The sequence below is a fragment of the Sinocyclocheilus grahami genome, unplaced genomic scaffold (genome assembly GCF_001515645.1).
Source record: "Sinocyclocheilus grahami isolate Dianchi unplaced genomic scaffold, SAMN03320097.WGS_v1.1 scaffold313.1, whole genome shotgun sequence".
Classification (NCBI taxonomy): domain Eukaryota; kingdom Metazoa; phylum Chordata; class Actinopteri; order Cypriniformes; family Cyprinidae; genus Sinocyclocheilus; species Sinocyclocheilus grahami.
This window is the reverse complement of record NW_015505492.1, coordinates 1,907,500-1,918,331: the sequence shown is the minus strand read 5'-3', so window position 1 is coordinate 1,918,331 and position 10,832 is coordinate 1,907,500. Positions and strand designations below refer to the sequence as shown.

General features: G+C 37.6%; 2 protein-coding genes across 5 annotated transcripts in view; both read right to left on the bottom strand.

Moving 5' to 3' along the window:
* The window catches only part of LOC107601881 (RING finger protein 122), a 7,690-nt gene extending 3,080 nt beyond the window's left edge, over positions 1–4,610 (bottom strand). The window contains exons 1-4 of one of the 3 annotated variants that reach the window (XM_016294226.1): positions 3,951–4,610; positions 3,458–3,565; positions 442–598; positions 38–80 (exon numbers count right to left, since the gene is read on the bottom strand). In XM_016294226.1, coding sequence (XP_016149712.1) covers positions 38–80; positions 442–551 — 153 coding nt within the window. In that variant the 5' untranslated portion in view covers positions 552–598; positions 3,458–3,565; positions 3,951–4,610. Of the gene's footprint in view, positions 1–37; positions 81–441; positions 599–3,457 lie in introns of all 3 variants that reach the window. The other 2 variants (XM_016294225.1, XM_016294227.1) reach the window with 2 other exon arrangements.
* Positions 4,611–7,920: 3,310 nt separating this feature from the next.
* Positions 7,921–10,328, bottom strand: LOC107601813 (calcium homeostasis modulator protein 2-like). 2 transcript variants are annotated; one of them, XM_016294114.1, is made up of 4 exons: positions 10,099–10,328; positions 9,602–9,896; positions 8,707–9,333; positions 7,921–8,583 (listed from the first exon to the last, which is right to left on the bottom strand). In XM_016294114.1, the coding sequence occupies exons 3-4, from the start codon at positions 9,250–9,252 to the stop codon at positions 8,200–8,202; spliced, it is 930 nt and encodes a 309-aa protein (XP_016149600.1). In that variant the 5' UTR covers positions 9,253–9,333; positions 9,602–9,896; positions 10,099–10,328; the 3' UTR covers positions 7,921–8,199. The 2 variants fall into 2 exon arrangements, with proteins under 2 accessions (XP_016149600.1, XP_016149601.1); XM_016294115.1 differs by having other exon boundaries at positions 8,707–9,805.
* Between the last annotated feature and the right edge of the window lie 504 nt (positions 10,329–10,832).

Sequence of the window (10,832 nt, the reverse complement as noted above, 5' to 3'; positions counted from 1 at the left end):
TATATATATATATATATATATATATATTATAAATTACCTCATTATATCCGTATTGTTCTTGTGTGCCCTGTCGCCTCAATCTGTGAAATATAAAAATGTAGCATTACATACATTAAAAAATTATGTTTTCCTTCACATTCTTTCACTACAGCAGTTTGATGTACTGTACTTGCACTGTATTAATGCATTCATCTTATTACGTTTTTTCCTGTTTTAAATTTCATAATTTCTGTTTTTCCTTTTTCATAATTTGAAATGGGCTTTTATTATATTTTTACTTTCTTTATAATGCTTACGGAAAGGACTATAAATTACCATTGTCTATTAAATAAAATGCTACATAAATACAGTTACTATGTGATGCTTAATACAGCTATTTATCTTCATTTTGTGTAAATATCCACAGCACTTTCATTGTAACTGCTATATAGTTTAAGATACCTGAACAGGTAGCAACAGAAGATCATGCTCAACATGAAGATGAAGAGGCCAATCCCAAGAATGATGACATAGACATTGAGTGGAAGACGACCGGTGATGTCTGTGGTCATTTTGCAGAACTTGTCTGTAATCTGTTAATCTGAGTCACATAGGCATGCTGCAAGAGAACAAACAAAACCATGATTTTTCTCAACAATATTTGTTAGTGTTTATGTTAAGAGTCATGAGAGCTCAAGACTGCGGAGCATTTATTTTTGCTCATCCTTTTTTTAATCAGTGAAATGAATACACAATTGAAATGGAATAAAAGCATAGACATTGTTTATTACTCATACATCATGAATCTGTTATACGAGTGGGTCACATATTTCTTTTTGTCAGACCCTTGAAAGACAACACACATCACTGTGATTCTCATGTGTACACTTCTCAGTGTCCCCTGCATGCATATTGCATACTGTGAGCCTGCGGACTGTCCTCGTGTTTCTCAACTCAATGTAACACTGCTCTCATTGTTGGACCTCGCTGAGCAGCATGAACTTTTCACTGTAATACAGCTTTTAAAACTGAAAAACAAGAGATGTAACAGTGGTGTCGGATGATGTGTTCAACAGATAAGTGCAATAGCTTATGTTTTAACGTTCATTATTTACTGTACAGTTTAAAATAGATTGCAATGTAATTTTTAAATCACAGCAAAATACGGCTGTTAATGTGTACATACAAAATTCAACTGAATTTTCATGCAGTCTATTGCAGGAAGTTTGATGTAACCATACTATATCTTTGTCTTTGTTGTGATGGAAAAAAAACAGTCATCTTGTGTTTTTATTTAGCTAGCTAGCTGTTTATTTACTTAATCAAGTCTTGTAGAAGTCCTCCAAAAGTCCTTGTTAAGTGTACCATGTTGACTTTCAGGTTCAAGCTATTTCATCACACATTGGAGAATTTTCAGAGCAGTGAACATTATTTAGACAACAATGGTTTAACCTATATCCTAAGGCAATACAAGTAAATAGCAACACAAAACCAGTCAGCATGATGTTACAAGGCTTTTAGTATCTGGGAGTGAAACTGTCATCTGTGAATCCAAAACTAATCAGTTGCCTCTATAATTTGGTAGAAAGAATATTGCTCTGGGCTCTCAAACTATAAATGTTTTCTTTAGCATGATTGTCAGTATTTTCAGACTGCCATAGACCCAAACACTGTTAGCATAAAGAATAGATATCCACACTTCATTGCACTGTGTCTGCCGATTGAAACAAAAGCAGACAAGAAACGCTCCATATATACATATATACAGGTGTATCTCAATAAATTAGAATGTCGTGGAAAAGTTCATTTATTTCAGTAATTCAACTCAAATTGTGAAACTCGTGTATTAAATGAAGTTCCTTAACGTAAGTTAGGGAGGAGCGAGCCCATCTAATCTTTCAATCAACAGCCAGAGTATATAAGCAGCTGCTTACCTCTCTCCAGTCGCAGCTGTTCCAGCATCCCTCCACCTCCCCAAAACTCCACCTTCATCTTAGGTACCTTGCCCTTCGTAATCATCCTATATCAAGTCCCTGGGGGTATATCAGAGCTCGAGTTGAAGCTGCTTCATCGAGCCCCTCACCAGGGGACAGCAAGCCATATAAGTTTACACACAAATTCCTTAAAGATTATATGGGCAAACGAACTCGTTAAATAAATTCAATGCACACAGACTGAAGTAGTTTAAGTCTTTGGTTCTTTTAATTGTGATGATTTTGGCTCACATTTAACAAAAATCCACCAATTCACTATCTCAACAAATTAGAATACTTCATAAGACCAATAAAAAAAACATTTTTAGTGAATTGTTGGCCTTCTGGAAAGTATGTTCATTTACTGTACATGTACTCAATACTTTGTAGGGGCTTTTGCTTTAATTACTGCCTCTTTTTACGGCGTGGCATGGAGGTGAATTTTGTTAAATGTGAGCCAAAATCATCACAATTAAAAGAACCAAAGACTTAAACTACTTCAGTCTGTGTGCATTGAATTTATTTAATACACGAGTTTCACAATTTGAGTTTAATTACTGAAATAAATTAACTTTTCCACGACATTCTAATTTATTGAGATGCACCTGTTTACACACACACACACACACACACACACACACAACAGTAGAAAAAGAATGCTGTTGTTATATATATGCTATTCATATGCTCTTCAGTATGCTTTAATAAATTAAAACAGTATTTATTTAGTGCAATAAACATGTCAGTGCTCCTTTTTGAAAGTGGAGTTAAAGAAAAGGTAAAAAGATGCTAAGATTTAGCTATATCAATCAACTACAACTGAAAACAGAAATAAATGGTGCTTGAGGGCCAGTAGTTCCTAATGGGGTGACAATGATTTAAACAGTATTTAGTGTTGTAAATACTGTGTTTCGGAATTTTAAGCCTTTTAAATGCAAGTAATGAATTTAATATCATTCAACCATTAAAACATTAATATTCTTACTGTATACAGATTTGTATTTTCAAAAGAAAGAGCAAGAGAGCATTTGGCAACGAGAGCGAAGCCTGGCCAATTGTCTGTGCAGAAAGACAAACACTAGTGGTGCACCCTTTCTGCCATAAAGCCACCATCTGGTCTTTCTGTTAGGGGTTGAGGGGGAGGCAAGAAATGTGAAGGCCTCAACAACCCAGGCAGGAAGCACCATTTGGGGGGAGAACAATAATAAGTGACCTCAGGGTCGAACACTGCCAAACAACCACACAATAGATACAGACACATAGTGTGTCTCACAAGTTCAGGTCTTGGAAGAGAGTGTGCCAATCAGGAGAAAGGTAAAAAGGCTTGGGTTTTCAGGTGAAGGAGGGGGTGGAAGTAATATAAGGAGGATTTTAGTTAAACATTGATAGAAAGCCAGTGGGAGGGTCAGGGGCTCTGTGAATAACACATGGTTATGGAGCTGTTCAGATTATATAGCCACTAGAAATGAAGGGAAGAGGAGGAAGGGGTTATGATTCATACTCACCGTTACACCACTGGATAGGTGCTTGCTCCGCTATACCAAACGATCCAGTAACTTGTGTCCAAGGAGACAGTGTTGAAACCCGGCCAAAGGAGTGGGCCAATCCCCTTACTCAAAACCAGATGAATAATACAAGTTTTACACACCCAAAACTCCTACCACAAAAACACAGCTTTCAATATTCAGCGCCTCTGGTTAACACATTACGATCACCCACCAGCTCCTCACTGGCGTATGGAGGAAGGCAGGGTGATTTTGTTTTCTTTGTGTTGAAACATTTACAAAGCCAAGTCAGTCATTGTTGAAACCTGTGTCAACACGGGAACAAATATCAACACCTACTTCTTGGTATCTAAAATGTTTTGTTCAACCACAGGCAAGTTAAAAGAACACCATGTGCTCTTTTTTTCCAGCATCATGATCCAAAACAAGCGGCAGCATAGATTCTGAAAGATTTGCAATGTGTCTTTGACATCGACAATGGATCACCATCTACCTCTGCTTGACGTGAAGTTGTTGTCACTGGCTTTTTTTCATTTTTTTACCTCTCTGTAGAGTCACGATAACAAAACAGTGAGAGAGACAATGTACATTACAAAGAGTCACAGATTTCTTTGTCTATCTTCAAAACATTGTCAGAAGGCTCACCCCTTCTTGCCGTCAGCCACTTTCCTCTAGTCTTCTCGCCCTAGATTATCACCCTCACGCTACAATCAACTGTTTTCCCCGGTAACAAAGGAAGAGGAAGAGCGGTGGCACACAGCCGTCAGAGCGAGAGCTTGTGAATGCAGCCCATTCAAAGCTGTGTCTTCCTCACACCATCTGGTCTGGCTTCTCCGCTGCAAAGACACAAAGGATAAATTGCATTTTCCAGACAAAGTGATGAGATTCCTGTGCGTTTCCTGTCGCCTTGTCCAGCAGCCCTGCCTCCACGTAATGGTGCCGATGACTTCTCTCCTGCTCAGTTTGTAAACAGATCTCGGCTCATGTGATTCGCTGTCTGGATCACAGCTCTCCTTTCACCCGCCCCCTCCTCGCTCTCCCCCTCTCCCTTTCTATCCTCTCTTCATCCTACTTCTCTCCAGCTGAAGGCTATTAGGAGGTGACAGTGGCCAGGCGAGCAGACAGGCAGGCCGAGTCAGACTCTCCCTGATGAGTCTGTGTAAGACAAGGCTGGGAGGGGAATGAGGGTTGATTCACTTTGCTTGACTGGCAGTCACCAAAACAGTAAGAGACTACAGAGGGAAAACAGTGAGAGTGTGACGCAAGAGGTAAAATATAGAATAGAATAGAATAGAATCTAAGGATACTCGGAGAGCAACCCTTCTGTGTTGCAAAAAAATGAAAAAAGAACATGTGACAGAAGCAGTAATTTCATCACTGCAAAAATAAATAAATAACAAAACAAACAAATAAACAAAACACAGCTAATTACACAGTTTTAGTCAAGAGATCAACTCATGTACAGACAGGAAATATGCAACTGGTGATTCATGTTGCACAATATCAGTGTGTTATGTAAAAGGTGCTTTTGCTAAATCTCCCTGAAGATGTCAAGTTCAGCTCAATCGATAGAATTTGTGGCATAATGTTGACTGACAAAAATGTTTGGCCTTGTTGTCTTTAATAAAAAAAAGAGTTAAAAGTGTCAAGGCATTTTTACCCTTTTTCACAATTAAAGTGAAACGGGGGGAAATGTTTGGACGATTTAAAAGAAATGTGAAGCTTGTAATTTTATGAAACTACTTAAATTATTATTAATTTAAAGTATTAACTGAATTCTTTTTAGAAATTCTTTGGTTTTAAGTATTATTTGTGCTTAAAGGTTTTTTGTTTATGGCAATGCATTGTCATGTCAATAAAGTTGCAAAAATTGATGTAACGTTACACAGAATAGCAATAAGCAATTTTCAAAAAATCATGTTAACATATTGTTTACACCTTGGGGTTAACTAACGAACTAAATTCAGCCAGGAATATTCCTTAAACATATGAAAATAAAATATTTTATTTTCATCTCTTCTCTGAGCAAATTTTGCAGTCACGTGAGCTTTTTGATGCACATTTAAGAATTGAATTGGTAAATTTGCTTCTAATGCACTGGATGTAAACCCAGCAACTGTGAACCAACCAATCTTTCTCAGCTTCAGTTAACTGGGCCCATGATCAAATATCATGAAAGGATTCACTTCACCTCATCAACAACCCCACTGAACACAGATCAGTATTTTCCCTGTACACCAAATCAATTACCATGTGATCACCTCTCATGGCTTCTGTTAAACTGGCAATTTTATTTAAACAATGCTCTAATGATCCTCTTTTTTCCTACCCTCTGACAACCAGGTACCCTCACATACAGTGGGGAAAAAAAGTATTTAGTCAGCCACCAATTGTGCAAGTTCTCCCACTTAAAAAGATGAGAGAGGCCTGTAATTTTCATCATAGGTATACCTCAACTATGAGAGACAAAATGAGAAAAAAAAACCAGAAAATCACATTGTAGGATTTTTAAAGAATTTATTTGCAAATTAAGGTGGAAAATAAGTATTTGGTCAATAACAAAATTTCATCTCAATACTTTGTTATATACACTTTGTTGAATTTACCAATTAATTCTTTAAAAATCCTACAATGTGATTTTCTGGATTTTTTTTTCTCATTTTGTCTCTCATAGTTGAGGTATACCTATGATGAAAATTACAGGCCTCTCTCATCTTTTTAAGTGGGAGAACTTGCACAATTGATGGCTGACTAAATACTTTTTTGCCCCACTGTATCACTGCATGCTTGGCAATCATCTCTGCCTGGATGAATGCCCATCATTTGAACCTGAAATGATCAAAAACCAAGCTGTTGTTCCTTGAAGCCAAGAAACACCCTTGCCAAGACCTTGTCATTTCAATAGACAACTCGACCATCTCACCCATACAGAAACCCAAGAACCTTGGTGTCACACTGGACAATGAGCTGTCAACTGCAACCTCCATACTAACAACAGTCATATCGTGCAGATCCCTCCTGTAAAACATTTGCCAGACTGTGGTATAGGCCCCAACCTGCTATTGTCTCAGCTACTGCAATGACTCTTGGCCAACCACCCAGTGTGTGCAATCAAACCTCTGCAGCTCATGCAGAATGCTGCAGTCCGGCTAATATTCAACCTTCCCAAGTACTCCCATGTCACATCTCTGCTGCACCCCCTCCATTGCTTCCTATCCCTGCACAAATCAAGTTCAAAACACCGTTCTAGCTTTCAAGGCAGTTGAAACAGTTCTTAATAGAACCATTTTGTTCTTACTGTGATTAACATTTTAATGTAAAGATTTTTTTCCACTACAAAGAACCTAATGTGCAATGAAAAGTTAATGTTAATGGTTCATCATGGAACCATAGATGCCACTAAAGAACCTTTATTTTTAAGAGTGTAGGCTGTATCTGCATTTGCCTGAGCAGGTTTTTTCCTCTAGTAAAAAATATATTATATATAGTATAATGTAGTATACCAGTTTAGTATGCCAAAATGGTACTGCAGGGTATTTTTATTAAGTATATAAATATGTAAATGTATTTGTAGTATACTTAGCATGAAATAAATATATTTCAAATACATTTTAGTATATTGTTTTTTCACTTGTTTGTATTTGTACAGGAAGCATTTTTTAAATTGTATATAGCATTACAAATGCGTGCTTGCCATCTATTCATCACAATGGTTTCATATGTGATGATGCTAATGCAATTTTGTAGGCCATTCTGCAGAAGAGCATCTGCTAACTCTCTTAAATTACATAAATTACATGTCAGTAGTAGTTAATAACATCATTTGAACAGTTTTTTTCCATCTTTATGGAAAAGCATACTTTTCATTGTGTTTTGTTCTAGCAAATATGTTTTAGTGTGCATTAGTATTAATTCATTAGACACTAATTTGTCAGATGCACTTTATTGCTTAGCAAAGTGTAACAAGAGGTCATCTTAACCTGAGAGTACATCATGTCTCTTAAAACAGATGCTAAATAGTTCATTGTGTGTTATCAATATATGACCATTTAAAGGCAGAGTAAGTGATTTTTCAAAAACACTTTAGAAAACTGATTCGGGCCGAATCGCAAAACAAACTTGTAGCCAATCAGCAAAAAGGGGCATGTCTACTTGAGAGGAGGAGAGCGCGTTCAGTGCATGGGACGGACATTAGCCGAGCCGAGCGACAGAAAGATAGAGATGGCGGATAAAAAACGACCGTTGAAAACCATTAGAAATTTGTGTCAGCATGTCATAAATAGAACCCGACAGCAGTTTTCTGTCAGTGATTTGTTGCGCCGCGCCGCTCACGTGCGGTGTAGACCCTGTGTAACATTGGCTTTGCTTTGTTTCACAGAACTAATCGTTGCCTGGGTTGCGTACGTATGTGTGGGGCGGAGCTATCAAAATAGGGGCAAGACCCTTTTGGGGTAGGGGCGTGTTTGTTTTGGTGATTTCAAATATCAACATTGGCTACCAGAAATCACTTACTCTGCCTTTAAGCTGCCAGTCTCCTCTCTACTAAGCTAAAACAGATCATATTATCCTTAAAAAAGGAAGAAACTGAACACTCTGAATTACAGCCTTCAGTGACAAATATCAACATAATACTCAAGCATGTTTACCATGAAGGAACAACAACAACAAAAACAATAAATGAAAAATTCTGAATTTATAAAATCGATATTTAAAACAGAAAGCAAAAAATGTTTTTCATTCACCTAACAGTTGTTCTCTTTTGTATACATATCCCATTTGTTTAAGCGGCTGTACACAGGAGTGTCATCGATCTCTCTGTACATGTAAACCCCAGTGACGTGGTTCCACTCCATTCTGGGAATGACACTCTTGATTCCCTTGCAGTCTTCTAGAAGCTGTTTCTCCTGATTTTCCAAGGCCACAAAGCCAAAGAAGTTCTTGACACATTCAGCTGCATGGTATTTAGAATGTACTTCAGCTGTACGCTGGAAAAGATCTTGTTCGTTGGAACGATACTGGGTCCAGTACGCCTCCTGTTGATAGCCAAGGGTAGAGCAGCAGTGTTTCATACAGAGGAGCAGAAAGACAGCGAGAGAGATGATTCCCAACAGCAACCAGCCCAACAACTAGATAAAGAAAATAAAAAAGAGGAGGTTATACATTTCATACATTTGAGTAAATGCCCAATGATATTAGAACTATATATTTAATCAAGGACTATAACAAGACTATATTGCAGTGATAAATACCTGGGATTCATACTTTAGCTGGCGTTCAATCACTCTTGAGTAGTTCATAAATGGAGCAGGTATATCCTTACACGGAAACCTGGCCATGATCTCTGGAGTCTTTGTAGTAGGAGGGAAATGATCCAAAGAAGAGGGGTCTACAAACTCACTTAAAGCACAAACATACGCCTCTCCTCTCAGGAGGGAAATAACTGACCAAGTGATGGGGGCAACAACTGCTCTCCCCAAAATGGAACCTAACAGAGCAAAAGCAGCAGACAGTGATAATTTCCGACATTTTCTGGTGCGGCACTCTGACACAACGTCCCAGGTATTTCGATTGAGCATCACCCCAATGACAAAGAAAGCAAGAGCTGGTACACCAATTGCTGCCAGACCATACAGGTAATTCTTCTTTGGTGAACATGGACAGTTAAATGCAAAAATATTGTATGCTGTCTGACTGGCTACTGTCCCTAAACCTATCAGGCCATTGAAGATCATGACATCTTTACTCTTGAAGAAGAGCGCGACAAATTTGAAGTTTTCTGAGATGAGTGCAGCCATCTTGTCCTGATTTTCTCAATGTGAATTACTGCAGATTAAACCAAGTCTTTGAGAGAGTCTCTGTGAAGTAAACCTAAAACACTGACAAAGACAGAAGAGTGAAGAGTCCTCCTTTGTTATCTGACACCATCATACAGAAAAGCAGAAACAGACGCTAAAAGCTAGAGAAATGTAGATACATAAAAAAAATATGCATGTGTACAAATCAGAAGATTATGAGATAAACATTCAATTCAAAGACCGATTTCAAGCAGAAAAGCTCTCTGAACAAAGACCCTTTGGGCAAGTCTCAGCACGACACTGAGCCCGAATTAGAAACTAAAAACCATTTAGAAACGGAGAGACTTACATTCCATTGCAATGAGGTGCAAATGGTCTCCCTGAACAGCCATAAAGTTTTACAAATATGTACAAACAAATGCAGACAGCAACAGAAGTCCTTAAAACAGATGAGTTTTCTGTAGGTAGCTCGTGTTGTGTTGAAGTAGTGAGGTCTTTCCTTCGCTCAGTCGGTTGTGTGCATGCAGCACTGAATCATCAGCAGGAACTTCATCTGGTTCCAGCCCCAGTGGAAAATATGAGCATTTAACTAAAACAAGCTTTGTCATAAATCAAATCACCTCCCCACATTAAGTAAAACATGTCTTGTATTACATGTTGGAACCAAAAAAAAGAAATAAAACAAAGATGAAAACAAGGTATTATTACTGGTAGTATACTAGCAACAAACATTTGTTAACACAAAACTGCTCTTCAAAAATAGACTAGACTGAAGCTTTTTTTCTGGTCCTTAAGTGTTATGACAATTCAAAAATAGATTTTAAAATAATATAAAATATAACTTACTCCAACTGTGGGTCAAAATACTACGGAGCCCGATATGTTGGTGGAAAAAATACAGGATGGGAATTGTGCCTTGCTTGTAAACAAATCCACGATAAAATCAAGTAAACAAAGGACCAAGTTCCTACTGACTCGGTCTTGAACTTCATTAAAAATAAAGTTCATCCACTCTTTCCTAACGTTGGGATCACAAGGAAGGCAATACAAAGACAATGTTTTTCCACAACTTTACAGCACTGTACAGCGTCCTGTTGTCTTCAGAGCCATCTTTATCGTTTGATTTCTGTGTAGTGTGTTCGCCTCTCTCGTTTAGCCACACTATTATGTCATAAAGAGGCACATTCCACAACCTGTCGTTTTGGCAGATTGGCTTCAATATAAGCTGTTTTTAGAGTAAGAAGAGAATTTTGAGTTCTGAAACGTACTGGATGTTTTAATAGTACAATGATCTCTTTAATTTAAAATGATCAAGTGAATTTTGAATTCTCAGTTCATGACCCCTTTAATTAAGCATTTTCTGTTTTATATAATGGTTTAACAAAAGTTTTGTAAAAAAAAAAAAAAATTCTCCCATCTCGTATTTTTTTCACCACTTAAGGCTCTTTGTGAAATACCTCAAGTGACAGAAGTGTTGCGGTGACAAATTTAGCGTTTTTGTATTATTTTATTTTTACTACAGTATGGTGTATATTTTGGAGCTACATATTGGCCGCATACATATTCCTTCATACTTCACA